The following is a 19,536-nucleotide window of genomic DNA, read 5'->3' on the forward strand; positions in this document are numbered from 1 at the left end:
CCACCAGGCCGCTTGTCCGCCAAGCCCATACACTCAGGGACCTGCAATTATCATATTTGTCAGGTAGTGCATCAACGTGTTGCTGGTGATTTATGACGACAAACGCTGACTCCTGGGCTCATCGCGTGGGGAATAAATTGCACAGCAGCTCGGAGACGTGAGATGACTTATGCAGTATTTTCTTGCTGTGGAAATAATCAACTTCTGCAAGCTCATTTGTTATGGAAACGAAGCATTTGGTCCATCTGGGAATTGGGAGTCGGGGGGGGGGGGGAAAAAAAATAAAAAAAAAAAAAAAATTAACTTAAAAAAAAAAATAGATTCACTGCCATGAGGCGGTTGCTTAATGGACTGTACGTTTATTGACTAACTGGGCCATTAATCAGACTCTAATGTTAGTTACCATACGTTAATATGCAGAGGGCCCGCTATTCATCAGCTTGAGATGATATTGACAGTCCGAATCATAAAATATTAAACACGTAAATACTTCACCTTGTAACACAGCTATTCGTAAATAATTAGCAGATAAGTGACGCTCATATTTCTAATTCGAGCACGGGGTAGTGCATAAACGATATTCTGGGTGAGGTCATAGCTCACAGGAAGGCTGAAAGCTACCAAAGCACAGCATTGCATTTAAATTATTATTATTTATAAATCTGTGTGTATGCATGTAACGGGGCCAGTAAAAAAAACTTACTGTACCGTATTATAATCACACAAAATCTGTGAAATGATCAATGCGGGCTAGTGCACAAGCGATATTCTGGGTGAGGTCGTAGCTCACAGGAAGGCTGAAAGCTGCCAAAGCACAGCATTGCATTTAAATTATTATTATTTATAAATTTGTGTGTATGCATGTAACAGGGCCAGTAAAAAAAAACTTCCTGCACTGTATTATAATCACACAAAATCTGTGAAATGATCAATACCTGACGTGTTCTTTTACTATATCCTCCATGATCAAAGGGTGGAACAAAAAAAAAAAATGTTCCTCTACTTCAGTAATTAATGTGGCACCGCCTCTTTCAAGTCCAACTCCCGCCTTTAACTCTCCTCTTTTTCTCTTGATGTACATGAGGAGGTAAGCGATTTTAGAGCCGGAAAAAAAAACAAAAAACCTTTGTTTTCCTTTACAAGTTTAAGTATTTTAATACATTGCTGTGCCGTGTAATTTGTGTAGGGGCACTCTCTATCACTCTAATTGACGGGAGGACATTGTTTTCTGCTACTTTCGTCAGGTTTTGGATAGATCAGTTGAATCGATATAATTAAAGACATTTATACTCAAAATTCCCAATGCTCTTTTATTTCGTACATGAGGAGGCAAGCGATTTTAGAGCCGGAAAAAAAAACCTTTGTTTTCCTTTATAAGTTTAAGTATTTTAATGCACAGCTGTGCCATGTAATTTGTGTAGGGGCACTCTCTATCACTCTAATTGACGGGAGGACATTGTTTTCTGCTACTTTCGTCAAGTTTTGGATAGATCAATTGAATCGATCTAATTAAATACATTTATACTCAAAATTCCCAATGCTCTTTTATTTTGTATTAGGTTTGAATGTAAAAAAAAAAAAAACTTTGGCGCTCATGCACGTCCTCTCTGGTTGGCGCCGGAGATTTGGGTCATACGTAACACAGATGACAGACATTAATAGATGAACACAGATCATGGCATCGAGGAAGGGGGTTTTCAAGACGATGTAATGGGTTCTGTTTTGTGAAAACAATTTGGAAGAGAGTGTAAGATCGTCTTGACCAGATGGTTGCCGTGTGTAGGCTTCGTAAATGCAGAGTGAAATATAACACGGAAACGCGACCATTTGTCGATACGTGTACGATACCGAATGAATGAATCGGCGTCGCCTAAAGCAGACCAAAAAGGTGTTACTGCCTTATTTATTCAAAAATTTACTATACTAAACATTCGAGAGTGCTATTTTCTTTTTTTTTTCTTCAAAAAACGCATTTCAAACATTGTTGTTTTGGAGTACATTCGAGAGTGCTATTTTCTTTTTTTTTTTTTTTTTTTTTTCAAAAAACGCATTTCAAACATTGTTGTTTTGGAGATTAATGGCATTTACATTCATCTCAATGGTGCAAGATGACTGCAGATCTGAGTGTTTTGAGTCACGGAACAAACTAAATATAACTAAATGTAATATATTTATCTACAAAAGTAAAATGTATATCACACAATCCAAAATATACGCTGGAATTTATTTTAAATTGCCCCTGTGTTTAAATCTATATAGGGCACGACACAGTTGATTTTAAAAGCAAATGAACGGACAGAGGATCAAACAAGGACGAAAGAAGAGATATTTTTTACTTGTAAAAGGGACTTTGTGGACACCCTGTATAATACACTAATTTTTCCTCCAAATGTAGACACCACATTTGCATTATAAATGCAAAACAACCGTGTTTTTACAATTGATGATCGGTCCCAGATGTGTTTGTCAAGTAGCGGGCATGCTCGGAAATGCGTTTTAATGAGAAAATGTGTTTTCTATGAATAGTCTGCATGTAATGAATAGAATTTGCAGACTGATTCTTGCAATTCGCATCTTGTTTCGCTGCAAATTATTCCTCACAGTGCGTACCCGACACAATGTGGGATGTGCCTTTTTATATCAGATGTCATTTCTCACTTTTGAATGCGCTCACGCTTCACCGCTTTGTATCAGGCGGCTCTATGTTTAATATAACTCCGTATTAATTAAAACACAACAGATAAGCACCTATCTGCTGTGGCTCAGTTGTCGGCAAATGAGAAATAGACCCATTGTCCAATTAAAATGAGCCCATTTAAACGTACACCGTGTCATCATCAAACCTCCCCCTGCCTTCCTTTGTCACACTGCGTGTTTTTTTTAATCCCACAGTGGGAAGAAGTGAGTGGCTATGATGACTCCATGAGCCCCATCAGAACCTACCAGGTGTGTAATGTCCGACAGCCCAACCAGAACAATTGGCTCAGGACGGACTATATCCCCCGCAGGGGTGTACTTCGTGTCTACGTGGAGCTCAAATTCTCCGTGCGCGACTGTGCCAGCATCCCAAACATCCCCGGCTCCTGCAAAGAGACGTTTAATCTGTTTTACTACGAGTCGGACGGGGACACGGCCACGGACACCACCCCCCTGTGGAGGGAGAACCCTTATGTGAAAGTGGATACGATCGCCCCCGATGAGAGTTTCTCTCTCCTGGAAGCTGGCAGGATCAACACTAAAGTACGCAGCTTTGGCCCCCTGTCCAAGTCGGGCTTCTTCTTGGCCTTCCAGGACCTCGGAGCCTGCATGTCACTGATCTCGGTTCGGGTGTTCTTCAAAAAGTGCTCCACCACCATTGCAAATTTTGCCGTCTTCCCTGAGACTGCCACGGGGGCGGAAGCGACTTCCTTGGTCATTGCGCCGGGGGCCTGTGTGACAAACGCAATGGAGATGTCCGTCCCGCTGAAGCTCTACTGCAACGGTGACGGAGAGTGGATGGTTCCGGTGGGCGCGTGCACCTGCGTCGCTGGCTATGAACCCTCCGCCGATCGCGCCCAATGCCAAGGTATGTGGATTTCACCCTTTCATCGGTTTCACTCGCTTTGACATTTGTCAGCAATAAAAATACCATAAATATCATTCATTCAACAGCGATTTAACAACTGCTTTGGGAATGCACCACCCGTTGAATGCTAAGACAGAATGGGAAAGATTTCTGTGTTGGCACCACGTTTGCAGAGTTTCCGACAAAAACATTTCAACAAGTAAAACAAAATGAGAATGATCATAACAAATAAAAACATGGACACTTGGACCGATGAAGTGAAATTGAATCATATCCTGCCATGCCGCAGAGGTTGGGAATTAGGCAAAACTTGTTGAGAGTTTGAATTGCTAAAGGACACGATTGCCCCCAAATTTATTTGGCGACACAAAATCCAAATCCGAGGACTCTTTAGTGATCAATTCATCGATGATTTTGCTCCTCCCTAGTATCTAATGTGACATTTCAAGCATTATTGACCCAAAGCTGCTTAATATTTCCCCCCGCAAGTCACCCCAGTTTTTGCCCTCTCGGCATGTATTGTGCGGCTCCTGAATGGAGGTGAAGGAGGGTGGAGGAGAGGATGAATTAATGAGGTGTTGCCGAAAGGAGCGGCATACAAATACAGTGAGCGCAGGACACGAGGGAGGGGGGGAAAAAAAGAGAGAGGCGCAGAAAGGAGAGCCAATAGAGGGAAAATACAGATGGAAGCAGAAAAGAGACATTGGAAGTCCACAGATGAGAGGGAGAGATATTAGCCGACGAGGGAACGTGTGAATTGCCAAACATGGGACCGGAACAGCAGCCAAGAATGAACAAAATGAAAGAAAAAAAAAAAAAAAGAGGGCGGTGGGGGCGTGTAAATGCTGTGGGATACAGAAGCATTACCGTCTGTCTCACGTGGGCTGAGAAACAACGTCCAACGCGTGGCGGAGATATTTATCGTGACCATTTGGCGGCTCAAGGTTAAAAGCTTGCCGCCACTGCCTGATAAAAAGCTCTCCGGGGCCTCAGCCAGGGGTTGCGATGAGGAAGTGTAATTTCCTCGGCGGCCTCCTGTTAGTTAATCTACAGCCAGGCACACTCATTAACACCATTCAGAGCAACGTGAGCCAACATGGCCACGCGATCATTAATCACTCCGGCGTTTTACTTGTTGCCTCAGTGTGGGTGACGCGCTCAAGACAAAACGCTCTAGGGGGTCTCAAAACTTCCAGGCAAATTTTGACCACGCTCACAACTCAAAATATTGTATCTCAAACCGTCTTTCCCCAATCTCTCCATTGTGAGACGATTAAAGGTGCCATTCATCCATTTCTGTGAAACTGTGACAATTCTTGGCGGCGATCGCTCCCAATCAAGCTAGCTGCTAACACTCTTGTGTAGTGCAGCGACCCATGAAGCACTTTGGATCTTGCCAGATATCGGCAAATCTGTACCCGCGTACGCTATTCTGTTTAGCTTCCACAAGCACTTCTGATGCCAGGAGAAATGAGTCGATGTATTGTGAGGGTTCTTTATATGTTCTACTGTGGCGCCGCGAGAGTGGCTGCCTTCACAGCAGCTCCTACACTTTTTCTTCTTCTACTTTCTTCCTTTCACAACTTTGCTGCTGTAAATTGGGAATTTCTCCATTGTGAGACAAATAAAGGTTTTCTTATTCTTATTCTTACTAACACGCGAGGCCGTGATGTCCTTGGAATTTGACCGCTGTGTTTTCGTAGGGTCAGAAAGGACAATGCGACTACGAGCCTGACAAATACTTTTTTGGGTGTGTAACCCAGTACGCCTGATGCAAGCAGCCCACAGCGGGGAGTCGTGGGACTTGACAGCTATATGGTACTATACTATGTTGCCCCAGATATTTGCAAAATTGACGGAACAGAGCCATACAACGTTGAGTTTCTTCCTGACGGTGGAGACCAAATAAATGGTTCCCAAGCATTTTTTTAATTGAAGTACGTAAATGACTCAAAGGCCCGAGGGGCAATTGAAGTGCTGGGAACAAAATTCAGCCCGGAAATAGTCCCTTCAGATTGGGATACAAGGAGGTCCGGATTTTTATTACATTTGTCGCACGGTCTGCATCTTGTGTCAAGTAGTCAATAGACGAGAGAGCGGATCATGATTGCGGTCTCCGCTGATACCGGTGTCAGTATGAGGGGATGCTGGGATGCCGAAAATGAAAAATGGATTAATCTTGGTTTGATTTCACTTTTTGCGGTGTTCTGTACGAAACGCAGGGAATAATCGAGTTGAGGAAACGTCAGTGTATCAAAAAGTGGTGAGTCATCATCGCTCTGGAGGGCTTAATGGATTGAAGTAGGACAGTGGGGCGGCGATTCAACAACTTCTCCAAAGAGGCCACGGAAAGTGAAAACAAATAACCGAGAACCATAAATCAGATCAGAGTGTGTGGAACCTGAAGGCCTGTCGCGAGGCAGCAATTCTGCACCGTCACTTAGCGACTTGAGCTTTTTTTTTTTTTTTTATTGAGCCATTTTCCAGCTACAATGAGAGGCTCTTAGCTGCAAGGATTATTCTAAAAGCGCCATTGTTGAGAATTAGCCCGCAACTTGAGTTCATACCGAAAAAGCACTTGAGCCGGCCAGTTAATCACTCACTGGTTGGGTTTCATGAGCCCTCGTGCTGACAGGACAGATGTTTGCCAGAGACCCCACTTTTACACCACCGCTTTGGAATGTGGCAAACGGGGCTGCCGAGGCTAATTCGTCCACATCTTTTACCACTAATCCCCTTGATCAGAACCTGATCTTCAGTCTTGTCTTCATATGGTTTACATTTCAATTTTAGCGAGATTTAACATCAAAGGTAATCCGGTAGATCTTTTCACCATGACGTCAAATTTACTTCCGGATGGCCAAAGACCGAGCTTTCTCCGCCAGACCCGTGACTAAACAAACCCTGCGGTGTCATTTGATTAAGGAAGAGCGTTTTGGAAAACAAGGTTAATGGCTTGTACCACCATAATATGACCGGGTGAAGTGTCAGTCAGCTGTTACGTCAGTACAGATCACCACTGTGAAGCGCGGCACTCGGGAGGCCGTCTTCCAACCCGATCATTTGTGTCCGTGTGTGAATGCCCTCTGGCACCGCGATCACATTCGCCAAATTTGCCTTACATCACCTGCGCCACAACTTAGACCTGTTTGCAGTTGGTCTAAAGTTTAGTCTACCTTGAGCTACCTGATTTGTTAGATGCGACAGGGACGTGTAAAATAAAAAGCTCTCGGTCTGCTGGAACGTCCAGCATGGCACAGCGCGTTCGTTCTGCCAAATTCCCAAACAAGCTCAACGAGGCTCGCATCGACCCAAAAATCACGGCAGTTTTTACGAAAAGCACACATGCACGAAAATGGAGTTATCGTGTTGAAACTTTTTTTTTTTTTTAAACTCAAAAAGCGGTGAAAAACTTAGCTGTCAAGAAATGTTGCAAATTCTGCATCGCTTTTTTGATGAATCATCTCAGCTGCCTGAGATCTCTTCTCTTTGCTTCTGTCAGCTCGTCATATGTCCAGCCGTTGAAAAATGAGGAATGTCATTTTTTTTTTTTTTTTTTTTACCTCAGAAGGCAATAATCTGCCATTGTTTCAATAATGCTCCTTGAACTTTAAGGGAACAGGTTAGCATGGAAGGTGGTCGACTGGTTAGCACAGCCACCTCACAGTACAGAGGCCCTGGGCCTCCCTGTGCCTGCGTAGGTTTTCTCTGGGTACTCAGATTTCCTGCTACATTCCAAAAACATGCACGGTAGGTTCATAAAACTTTCGAAATTGTCCTTCGGTGGGATTGGAAGTGTGATTTGCTGTTTTTCGATCTGTGCCCTGCGACTGGCTGGCAACCAACTTGAAAATCCAAATTAGAGGCAAAAGATGTGGTTGAAGAGGGCTGTTTTTTTTCCACACAGATCATTTTGTCATCATGACAATTTTAACAAGTATGGGGGGAAAAAAATGATTTCTTAATTTTTTTTTTCTCCAACTCACTATTTCAAGTCAGTCACTTTTCTACCCTGGCACCTAACAAACGTTATTTAGTTTCCCTCATAACTCTTGTCAGTTAATTTGTGTCTCGGCGTTGCTTCAAACACAGCGCTGATTTATAGGCTAATTATGAGAGAGCTCTGTATGCATTTGGAGGCTTGATGGTATCCTGAGAGCTGCGGGCTGATGGATAGGTTTAGGGTGTATCCGTCCCCTCGAAGGCATTCTCCATCTCTGTTTGTCTGAAAACACCAATCTCCTGTCAGCGGTCTATCTTCTTCTTTATCCCTTGTTTCCTCCTCTTCAACATTAAACTTCAGTGTCATCCAAGCTTCGAGAGATTAATGTCACCTATAAAAGGAGGGGGGGGGGCGGGGGGAAGCAAGACCAGATGCAAATACAAAGATAACGTTTTCTTAAATGCGGCCCATTTCTCACTCGTGTGCTGATGTCTCTGTAAATATCGAGCGTCACATCAGTGCACTGTTTTGTTCACTGACAGGTGTGACATCGACGTGTCGTTACCGTGACGTTACTCCTTTTTCTCTCTGATTGCTTTCTTTATTTCTTCCTTAGGTGGCAAAAGTACTCCAACTCTGTAGTATAGCTATGAATGCAAAAAAAAAAAAAAAAGTAGTTTAAAAAAAAAAAAGGGGGGGGGCAATCTGGTAATAGTCAAAGTACGAAAGAAACTGTTGCTCCAACAGATTCTCCTGTACTTTGATAAAAGTAAAAATTAATGTTCACTGTTAGTTACACACAAAACATATTTTGATGAGTAAGCACAACGAGGACAAAAAAAATGACTGGACACAAATTTGTTTCCCTCTTTTATTGACTTAGGTGACTGAGAAGACAAAAAAAAAATGTCACGTGTTCTTCGGGAGTGAGCGAGCATTGGCTCATCTTTGATGTTAGCAAAACAATGTGACCATAAGCTAATATTGTGATCTGGCTCACAAAACATGCTGAATTTGCACAAGATAACTGACAAAAAAATACTTACTTAAACAATACTTGTTTTCTCAACTCAAGTAAAGTACAGGCATCTGAAAAAAGTACAGTAACAAATGATTAAGTCCAGAAATAAATGTTACTTCCCAACGCTGATTTCATCTTCTCTCTCATCCAGCTTGCATCCCTGGGACTTTCAAATCCAAATTCGGTGATGGTTCCTGTGTCGCGTGTCCGTCCAACAGTCGCACGGGTGCCCGAGGAGCCAGTGTTTGTCCCTGCCAAAGTGGGTTCTACCGCGCTGATAGCGACCCACCTGACACCGCCTGCACGAGTAAGTCATCCCGCATTGAAAACGCTCCAAATAAATGCTGCTTGGGCTTTATGTCTTTGGACAAGAACATCGCACTGCTCGAGCGTTGCGATTATCTTAGTCCCGAACCCTTTTTGCGCCATGAACCAGTTTCACCGAAAGCACAAGTTTGATTGACCAGCAGTGAAGCAAATCAGAACAATTGATTAAAAATATACCTCCGCATTTCACTGAAAGCTCTCGTAATCACATAGTTCTTCTCGGCACATTATTTGCCCATCACCTTTTGGCGACAAACCTGGAGCTTCACTTTGCGCCATCACCTTCGTTCCTCGCCGCGAGCCCCACGGTCCCGCTGGCATGAATGTTTAAAGAGTAGAATAGCCGAAGCTAGTGAGGGTAACTGCTATTCTTATCTACGACCGGCATATTTTCCTCCTCTCAGAACCGTGCAGACAGTGCGGCACGTATGGAGACAGTGTCGCTCGCCTCCTTGGCCGGACATTTTGCTGCTCCTCAAAGCGTTCTTGTCCGAATGCGGATGGGCGAGTGAAAACCCCTCTGTAAATGGGCAAATTGTAAGACAAGATGAAAATACATGAAACACCATGTAATTAGAGGTTAATCGACTTCAAGCATGAGTAAAATCAAATCATAGACTAATCAAGTGCTTAGAGCGATCGTCCAGGGTGTGTAGAGTATTTTTCTAAAATTCTTCCAAGCAAAGCCGTCTTTTATTGCTCCTGCATAAAAAGAAAAACTTCATAAGCACATTTGTGATCAAATAATAATATAGGAGCAAATGTGTGCTATGACAGCAGCAAATCGTCGGCTTGCTGGTGCTAATGTGATCTGATGTACAGTCCAGATCAGTCGCGGGTGGACAAAGCTCTTAGCCCAGCGATGGCGCTGATGGAGAGTGACATGAGCTGCCTCGACTGTGTAAAAATCACTCCCGGGGGGGCCTTTCCACGCGTTAAATGACACACACGGCCCCGCAACTGTCCTCCCCAGATCCCTGTCGCGGGAACACTGTGCACTCTTGACGCTGACCAGCGGGCGCGTGCGCATACACACACGGGCAGGAACTCAGGCGGCACCTCCTCCGACTAAACATACACACACACACACACACACACACACACACACACACACACACACACACACACACACACACACACACACACACACACACGCGCGCGTAGGCCTGACACTTGTGTCCCTGTGGCCTGGCAGAGCTTGTGTGCCAGCCTGTCCTTTGTGTGGTGTTGCACAAACGAGGTTAAGCCAGCCGGCAGCTTGGGCTCAGCGTGCGTTTTAGTCGGGCGTCCAATTAGAAGAGGCTCCACTCTGAACCGTCTCTTTTCTAATTAGAAAGGACGGGGCGAGGGAAAACGTGGCTGAGGGCGAAGTTAGCGGATGGCCGGTTGAGACGAGGATTCTCTCCCTACTCCTCTCAACTTCTTTGGGCTCTGCGGTGACTCAGTTCATCCTTATGACAGCAGATACATCACAGTATTTTCGTACCGCACAATATGAATATAAATGGGTGGTTCTCAGAAAGTATGCTCCAACCAGATGGTCGAACGCTGCCCCACTTTTTTTTCTTTCTATTTACAATAAATCACCATATTTCACTGCTTACAATATTGCAGACATACTGCAGTGATAAAAGAAACAGCTTGACTGAGATTTGTGCTGTTGTTTGTGTTTGAATGCATTTTGTATGGTGGGAAAAAAAAAAAAACCCCACCACAACCACTTCCTCTTTGTGACATGCCAGCACACTCGTGTAATTTAGAGCCCTTTGTGCCCTTAAAATGTTTCCTTAGCTGTCCACAAGGTACCACTCACAATGGACTAATGTCCTGTATTGTATTCTCTCACTGGAATAACTTCATTAAGTTGAACCGAAAGTTCAGTGCATTCTCTGCAAAATACAATGTTCGCATTTTTCAAAAACTCTTTTTTTTTCTCTCTCTCTCTCTGACGACAGAGTAATTATCGAGTAGTTTTCGTTGTATATGTGAGTTGCTCCATGTACAGCACTTTGTATGCAGCGATGGCTGTTTGAAAGTGCTCTAAAAATACAGTTGAGATGAGTAAGCTAAGTGTCAAGCGTGGGGTCCAGCTTTTTTGCTAACACACCTTCAATAAAATAGATCGCGAAATTATTTCACACAATATTTTCAGTTGGTCTAAAAGTCTAAACACTCCTGTTCAAATTTCAGGTTTGTGTGCTATATATATAAAACGCTTTACTGTATTATATTTAAAAAATGAACTAAAAAGCCAATCACGGAGGCGGACATCCAGTTCTTGGTGATGTCACCATTGTGCCATATTTACTGCACTTAAAAGACGTCTGTCTGCGTTGAACGCGTATATTTAATGCCTTGGAAATTATATATTTTTTAATCCTCTTGGCTTGTCAGCGCTTGAAATGCTGCGCATGCAATCGATATCCCCGTGTCATTTCATCATTGACCCGTGTTTTGAACACCTTGCAGCTATCCCATCGGCTCCCCGCAATGTAATTTCCAGTGTGAATGAGACCTCGCTGTCCCTGGAATGGGAGGAACCCGAAGACAGCGGTGGCAGGAATGACCTGGTGTATAACGTGGTGTGTAAGAAATGCCTGCGGGACCGCAGCCCGTGCACGCGCTGCGACGACAACGTGGACATCTCCCCTCGAAGGCTGGGGCTGCGGCAGAGGAAGGTCGTGGTGAGGAATCTGCAGGCTCACACCCGTTACAGCTTTGAGGTGCAAGCGGTCAACGGTGTCTCCGGGAAGAACCCCACCTCTCCGCGTTACTCCACAGTCAACATCACCACCAACCAGGCCGGTTAGTAGACCTGTCAATGACGCTTCCGCGTGTGTCCACAAACCCAAGTTAATTCATAGGCCTCCCCGCGATCAATATCACTTAAAAGCCCAATGAAAGAGGCAGTTTATTGGATCCTACGCTCAGTCAATGTCAATGAGTTTCTTAATGATCTCGTAGCAAGGGTAGGGGGGGGGATTCCGGCCACGTGACCTGACTTTAGTCACTCATGAAATTGTCGGATTTGGGACTCGACTTGCTTGATTTTTGCCACAGTAAATTGGGACTTGCTTGAAACGGTTTTTATGGTCGCACACAGGTTGCCTCTTCGCCACTCAAATCTACATTTCTTTAAAATTGTTGGCAAAAGTCTTCTGAACGCATCCGTGGAGAGGCGTTGCGGGCATGTCCGACTCGGGGGGTTGCGTGGGCTTCCCTGCTTGAGCTGCTGATCCTCCAACCTGAATGTGGATAACCAGAACACAATGGATAAAACTGACCATATTTAGAAATGAGCTTTTGCGACACGATGTGATTGAATCTCACCTCTGTCGATTCACAGTTGGAACAGTAAAAACTGTAGACAGTCTAAAAAAAAATATGTCGAGGTACAGTACATGGATTAAATGCCAAGAAAATGATCTCGGCTATCAACCAATGTCACCTTCATATGTCTTGGCCCAGCCAACTTTTCAGCACCTTTCACACACTGTAATCACTTAAATCAGCCCACACTTAATCCACTTTACTGCGGTTAATGGAACGCAGACAATGGCTGCGAGATGAGTCACTTTTTCGGCTTCATCAACCCATGCAGCCAATGTGAAACACGCACCATTTCTTCGACCTTTACTGCCGGAGAGTTGGGCCTATTAAATTTATACTTTGATTCAATTTGTAAGATCCTACTGTAAGGTTTGGTTTGAAGGCGGGTGAGCATGAGCAAAATTAGTCCTTGAGTGGCAAACCTATGGGGCAAAGTGTCTTTTTCAGCCCAGGTGAAGCTGACTGACAACAAGAAACAAAAAAAAAAAAAAACAAACAAATATCACACAGACATTGGAGAGATTTGTGTTATTCTTCAAAATAATGAAGCAACTCCACCCCCCCACCTTTTTTTTTTTTTTTATCATATGCTTTTGCTGCAGCACCGTCCGCAGTCCCAACAGTCCATCTGATGCGTTCCACGGCAGACACTCTGAGTCTATCATGGTTGCCTCCGGAGAAACCTAACGGGGTCATTCTGGACTACGAGATTAAATACCACGAAAGGGTGAGTTGGAGACTTCATCTTTTCCGGATGCTGGGAAATACAATCTTCAAGTGCTGCGTGTGAGGGAGTCATTTCTATTGATGGAGGGCCTCGGCAGCTCCTGCAATGTTGAATCGTTGGTATTGATCAAGTTCCTGGCAAGGGCCCGTATGGTTTAATGTGTTCCTTTTATGACCTCCAACGGTCAAACGACCTTCATATTGCAGAAAAATTCTCAACTGGAGTGTTCGCTTGCCTGATGATGTCTGTTTAACAAGGGGAGACTTTTATTTTCACATTAACAACACTGAAAATTGCCAACGGGAATTTTCCAGGTCCTATGCTAAAGTCATAACGATATTACGGACTTTAGTCTGAAAAGTAAAATTAAATAGCCGGGCTCGTCAATTGATGAGACAATGATATTTGATTTTGCGGAGTGAAAATTTGCTCCGGTAAGCATTTTGATGACTTTTTAGACAATACAGTACTCTTCCAAAATTCACATTTTCACAGGGAGCTCGATCTGAAATGCCGCAAGATGCCTCGAAAGCCTTGTCTAAATAGGAATTGGTGTCAAGGAAGTATGATGACATTTTGTTTAGACTAATGGACAATCCTTGTTTGCTTAGCCCAAGTTGTTAGTCGACTGACTTTAGATTGTAGTCGACGCTGCGCAGACCTCCTCCTATTGCATCAGTGTTGTTGCTCTGAGAATAGGCTGTTGTAAACATTTTTCGAGGGGAGCGTCAATTACTCACAGCAGGGCTCAGTCCCGAACCCCAGTGAATAGCCATTTTAAATTCAAAATGTGACCTTCGTCAATTCTCCCGCGTCGTCCCGCTTGTACAGCACAATCGTAAGAAAACTATCCCTCCTTGTGATGACGCAAAGTGATCAGTAAACATCAACCGTCACGTCTTGCAGGGCCAGGCTATGTCACACACGGTCACGTCCCAGCACAGCTCAGCCAAGGTGGAGGGGCTGAGGGCCGCCACGCCCTACGTTGTGCAGGTCCGAGCTCGCACTGTCGCAGGATACGGTCGCTACAGCAACCCCATGGACATCAGCACCAGCCTGCACAGTAAGACCTCGGTTTATCTCTGCCGTGATCTGTTGCTATTGTTGACGGTTTTATAGCCTCGTGGTTTTAATGGCTTCTGCTACCCGGGTGGTACACAACACTGTCTAATCCCCGCAGCCACGCTTTGACTGGTACTCATTTGTGCCTTTTGTGTGATTCGGTCCAGGTGATCCTCAGAAGTCTGTGCAGGATCAGTTGCCTCTCATCATCGGTTCCGCCTCCGCAGGGTTGGTGGTCATTGTTGCCATGGTGGTAATTGCTGTTGTCTGCCTCAAGTAAGTGCGCAGCACTGACAACGTGAACTACATGTTTCATTTAGTTAATTGGAGCCTGAATAAAGGGGCTAATTAATTGCTTCCATGCCTTCAGAGGTGGAGATAATACTCTGTACTTAAGTTGAAGTACTTTTATTGTTTAAAAAAAAAACAAACAAACAAACATAAAGCCTCTGGCATAAGTTGGAGTTGTAATTCAACTCCTGTATTTAAAATAGGGGTCAGGGGTGGGTGTTTGAAGACTCGTAGCCATGGATATTCCGCCAGAGTTTCAGCAGAGCACCAAATGTAACAGCGTGAGAAGGCAGCGGTGTTCTCGCTGCGGGTGTGCTCTTGAATGGACGAGAATGTTTGAAACCTTCTCTCTGGTGTCTTGTATATTAAAATGAAATTTGAGTTACAAGAGAGCTGACTTTGTCAATGATCATTTCACGAATGGTTGACCGATAGGACTTGTAAAATCTTCTTGTAGTATTTGCACTTGTTGTCTTCCATCCAGCGCATGCCTTCAGAGTGAATCTCCACTTAACCTTCAAAAATGGAGCCAGTATTGAAGCAAATACAGCTGTTCATTTATCTGATGGCGATAAAATTAACAGCTGGAAAAAGTCGAGACAGATTTTTATGTGACTTTGTTTCCAGGAAGCAGCGCAGTGGATCGGAGCTGGAGTACACAGAGAAACTGCAGCAGTACAGTAAGTTTATGTGTTCTGCAGTTCTGCTTTATCGGTCATGCCTGGACTGTTAACTACCCGATTCAATAAAGTCACCTGACCCGGCAGGAAACAAGTTTTTGCATTTGCACAATCCCTCCCATTCCATCTGGACAATGTTTTGCTGTGTGTTGTACATTAATTGAGCTAAATATGCTGTCAGGGTGCCCTTTCGACATTTACTCAGAGACCGCAAATTAATTGGGATTCTGGCCGGACAACAACGCAAGTCTTTCTTTTCATCACGAAGCTTGGGCGGATGTTTTTTAGTCTGTGAGAGTCATGTGCCCAACACAGCGGTACTTTCAACCTCGAATCAGCTCTGGACTACTTCACAATCTGTAAAACGAACCACAAAAAAAAATGTATTCCAATTTAAAACTGGAGACTGCAATTTCTGAAGAAAATGTGGTGTGACTGCTAAAAAGCTGACTGGTGGGGAAAAAAAAAAGCTTAACTGAAAAACTGTTGAACATCTCAGTTTCTCCAGGTGTGAAAGTGTACATTGACCCTTTCACCTACGAGGACCCCAATGACGCCATCCACGAGTTTGCGAAGGAAATCGACATTTCCTGCATAAAGATTGAAGAAGTCATCGGTGCAGGTGAATAGCTCTGCTGCCTTTGTCCGAAAGGGACGACCAAACGAGTCGCGTTCATGAATGATTTATCTGAACAGGAATGTGCCATCAAGCCCTCAGGTTTGTTCTGTGTGATGGGCTTGAAGGCAGAAAAAAAAGGACTTTGGATTCTGTGCGTGCATTGCGGGGACATATGCGGGTGGGAAGGGGCGGATTGAGGTGAAAATCCCTCTCAACCTGTTTTTGTTTCTCTCCGGCAGCATGTTCGATCCTTATTTCACCTCTGAATGACAGTGTGATCGACTATTATTCCTTCCTGTTTTTTTTATTTTTCTTCTCCTTGTCTCTGCTTTTTTTTTTTTTTGTCAATGTTTGGACTCAGGCACCACAAGCACAACACCCAAATTCCTCACCCGTCCACGTTGTCCGTACACCACTCCCAGACTGCACACTCGATCACGACCAGTCACCCCTTCGCTCCCTGACATCTTTACCCTTTGACCACTTGCCTGAGTTGCCTCTCCCATTTTGCGGTGGCGGGGCGGGCCATGCATTTGGTACCTGGGCCTTTAATTTTGTCACATCAAACTATAAAACAAACAAAGAAGACAGAAAGGGCCTTTAATGGTAAAATAATCATTTACAGATATACAACTATGACACGCACTGTGAGTGGTGCTGAGTGACCGCGTGATTCAACATCAGTGTCTTTTTACATGGTGTTCACTATTCACTCCACAAACTGCGTCATTTTTTCTTATGATAACCCACACTTTCTACCAATTACCACGGTACATACTCTGTTTATATATATATATATATATACACACAATATAAACACACTCACGTACTTGGTTTGAGTGTGAGGAGCCTAAACTTCTCTGACGTGCAACATATTGGCATTTCTCTCCCTCATAATCAACGTGACAAACCGAGATTCTCCGCCTAATCCTTATCTTTGACTCAAAAACTGTGCTAAACTCAAATCCACAGCAGTGCAACACCACCATCGACAGGCATCTCTTAATAATTACAGTGCTTTACACACCTGTATTTCATAGACAAGCTGGGCGAAGCCCTCTTCCATGCTTAGTGCCTACCCACTGAAAAATATTGTCAATGACGAACATACCATTGTAAACATCCATAGCAATGAATGAGCAAAACGTACTAATTGTGCAGATAGCTACTCACGCATCTTGCTCGTCGAAGTTGGCTCGAACAAGTTTTGCTCTGACACCCAATCAGAGGAAGAATTTGTCATTTGACTAGCTCACCATTTCCATTTTTTGACACCCCCTAACACGCTCGCACACAGTTGGGCACTGACCTCACTCAAAATCATCCAAGTTCCCTCCCTTCATACAGTCTCCAGCCTCCCCTCCTTTTCTTTCCTCAACTCACTAGACCCTTTTCCCTCATGGCCCTCACCTCCTCCCTCTGTCCCCCGCACCCCTTTTTGGCCACGCCCCTTGTATCACCTCAGGCGAGTTCGGCGAGGTGTGTCGTGGTCGGCTTAAGCAGGCCGGCCGCAGGGAGATGGTGGTGGCCATCAAGACCCTGAAAGCGGGCTACACGGAGCGCCAGAGGCGGGACTTCCTAGCCGAGGCGTCCATCATGGGCCAATTCGACCATCCCAACGTCATCCGGCTGGAGGGCGTGCTGACACGGAGCTGCCCCGTCCTCATCATCACAGAATTCATGGAGAATGGCGCGCTTGATTCCTTCCTGCGGGTAAGCCTGATGGCAAGTGATCACCACATCACATCCAACTAAAGAAGAGAGAGGCACTATGAGTTGCAATATAGGTCAAAAGTAGCCTCTCACACTCAGGATTTAAAAAAAAAAAATGGGTGAGTTGATTGAGAGGTATTTAGTGAGGGAGGGTTTTTTGGGTGGTTTAGTGAGAGATTACAGTGTGTGTGAAAGATTTTCTGTTGAGTGTGAGGTTTTTTTTTTCTTTTTTGGTCTATGTGTGTGTGTGTGTGTGTGTGTGTTAGAGGTTTTGTTGCTGAGTATGAGATGTTTTTTAGGGTGTGTGAGTTTTTTGTGTGTGTGCGAGAAAATTCTTGGTCGTGTTTTGGTCGTGTGAATTTTTTGGGTGGGGCGTGTTGGGTGAGTCCCTTTTTTGTGCATTTGACACATGTTTTGGTGTGTGTGAGAGTTTTTTTGGTGTGATTTTTATTTTTATTTTTTTAAAACGTGGGAGTGTTTGCATCAGAGATACTTTGTTGCGTGCGAAAGGCAAGGAATTTGATGTTTTGATGTTGGAGGTTATTTGTTTTGAGAGAGCATTTTCTTGAATCTGAGAGCCTAATCTTGTTTCCCCTCTCGAGGAACATCTCTCAAAACATGCCAAAATGGCAGTCTCCCACGACACCCCCGCGTTATCGGGATGTGTTACGCTTCGTAAAACAGCCCGAGGCATTGACTTGCTGAGTGATAGAGATGAAATGTGCAATGTAACGTTTGTCGGCAGGCGCGGTCTCTCTGCGTGACGCTCTGATGCTGACACCTTTTTCCTCAACACGCTAACTCCAGGTGGAAAACTGTTGCGTTTGAATGCCTGCTTCAGTGTATTCCCGGAGTCTTTACGTGACTACAGAGTACGTTAGCGATCAGAGTTCTTCGCTTTGCGCCGCCCCCGCAACGTGCCGAACAGAGACAGGATGAGAAATGAGGCGTCGTATATTACATTTACAACTGTGCGGGGCTATTACGTGCCGTTTACATCTGATAAAAAGGCATGGTTGAGCTGAGAGAAAACTTTTAGATGAAAAGGGGTTTCTTAATATTTTTGGTGAATCTGTATTCTGACCTTCAATGACCTTTTTTCTGGTTACATACAGCATATCCACTAAGCGTGCGTGTCACACACAAACACACAATCTGGAGTTGAAGGCGGTGTCCAAATGCCAACTTTGCAGCGGCCAACTTTACTTCATCCGCAAATGCAGATCTTGCAGTTCCGCCATGTAGAAACTACACCTCTCCTACTCGGAATTTAAGGGGAATGAGAGGAGCAGCTTCAATTGGAATCCAGTCGTTTGTTCAAAAAGGAGTAGTCCAGCAATTCACAAGTTTTTACAGTAAAATTCCCAAATTTCCATCATTAAATTAATTTCTGTCTTGACTTCCTCCCATATTTCTTGACCGGTTCAAACCACTCCAACATGAATATATTCAACTAAATCAGGACTTTTGCCCAATCGTGGAATTCCCCAATTTTCCCAATAAAAATCGGCACTTGCCAATTAATGTTGACACCAATAAGTTGTCTGCAGGAGCACTGTCAACATCATTTTATGACTTTTAAATTCCTGCGTGGGTCCAGCCGAGTGAGCCGCAAGACATTTATTACAGCCACATGCTTCACCATCACTTGGCGAGCTGTATAATTAATCAGCCGCAGCACGTTAAATGGCATGTAAACATAGCAGCAAACGCGCTTATAAATTTTGTTGTGGTCATTCCTCATTAAAATCAATTAAAAAGAAAGAGTCAAATGAATGTTTTTAGGGTCTTTACAAAGCCATTAATGTTCAGAAAATGCGTCTGGAGAAGTCAACACAATTGTTAAAGGGTGCCTTGATTTGATAGACTTTGCGCTGTTCATGGAGAAACGAATGTCCGCTCGGTCTGTTCCTCCTTATGGCCATTGTTCCGAGCGAGTTGTCCAATCATAAAAATAACAAAACAAAAAATATAACAGCATGTGTGTTCTCCCCGGGTCACGCTGTCACACTAACTGTGACTCAAAAGCACTGCGAGTTCTAGAGTCGCATTTAAAGAAGGTACAACTGGAAATAAAAGCAAAAAATGCTTACGTTATATCATAAACATCCAAACCCGCAGTGTTGAATTTGACTTCAAAGAAATCTTCTGTTCTACGAATCTCAATTTGCCGTTTCAGCCTTGACGAATACAATTTTGAACACAATTGTGTATTGACGTTTCTCGTTATTAATTCCGCTCTCATTCTCAGACGTTAA

General features: G+C 44.1%; 1 protein-coding gene across 2 annotated transcripts in view; it reads left to right on the forward strand.

The window, feature by feature from the left end:
* The window catches only part of ephb3a (eph receptor B3a), a 42,210-nt gene that overhangs the window by 13,595 nt on the left and 9,079 nt on the right, over positions 1-19,536 (forward strand). For both annotated transcript variants that reach the window (XM_019877899.1, XM_019877900.1), the window contains exons 3-11: positions 2,893-3,565; positions 8,681-8,836; positions 11,326-11,661; positions 12,789-12,913; positions 13,820-13,976; positions 14,143-14,251; positions 14,894-14,946; positions 15,446-15,568; positions 17,031-17,278. In XM_019877899.1, the coding sequence (XP_019733458.1) occupies positions 2,893-3,565; positions 8,681-8,836; positions 11,326-11,661; positions 12,789-12,913; positions 13,820-13,976; positions 14,143-14,251; positions 14,894-14,946; positions 15,446-15,568; positions 17,031-17,278 (1,980 nt within the window). The remainder of the gene's footprint in view (positions 1-2,892; positions 3,566-8,680; positions 8,837-11,325; positions 11,662-12,788; positions 12,914-13,819; positions 13,977-14,142; positions 14,252-14,893; positions 14,947-15,445; positions 15,569-17,030; positions 17,279-19,536) is intronic.

This window comes from Hippocampus comes, unplaced genomic scaffold, assembly GCF_001891065.2.
Source record: "Hippocampus comes isolate QL1 unplaced genomic scaffold, H_comes_QL1_v1.1 scaffold317, whole genome shotgun sequence".
In the NCBI taxonomy this organism is placed as follows: domain Eukaryota; kingdom Metazoa; phylum Chordata; class Actinopteri; order Syngnathiformes; family Syngnathidae; genus Hippocampus; species Hippocampus comes.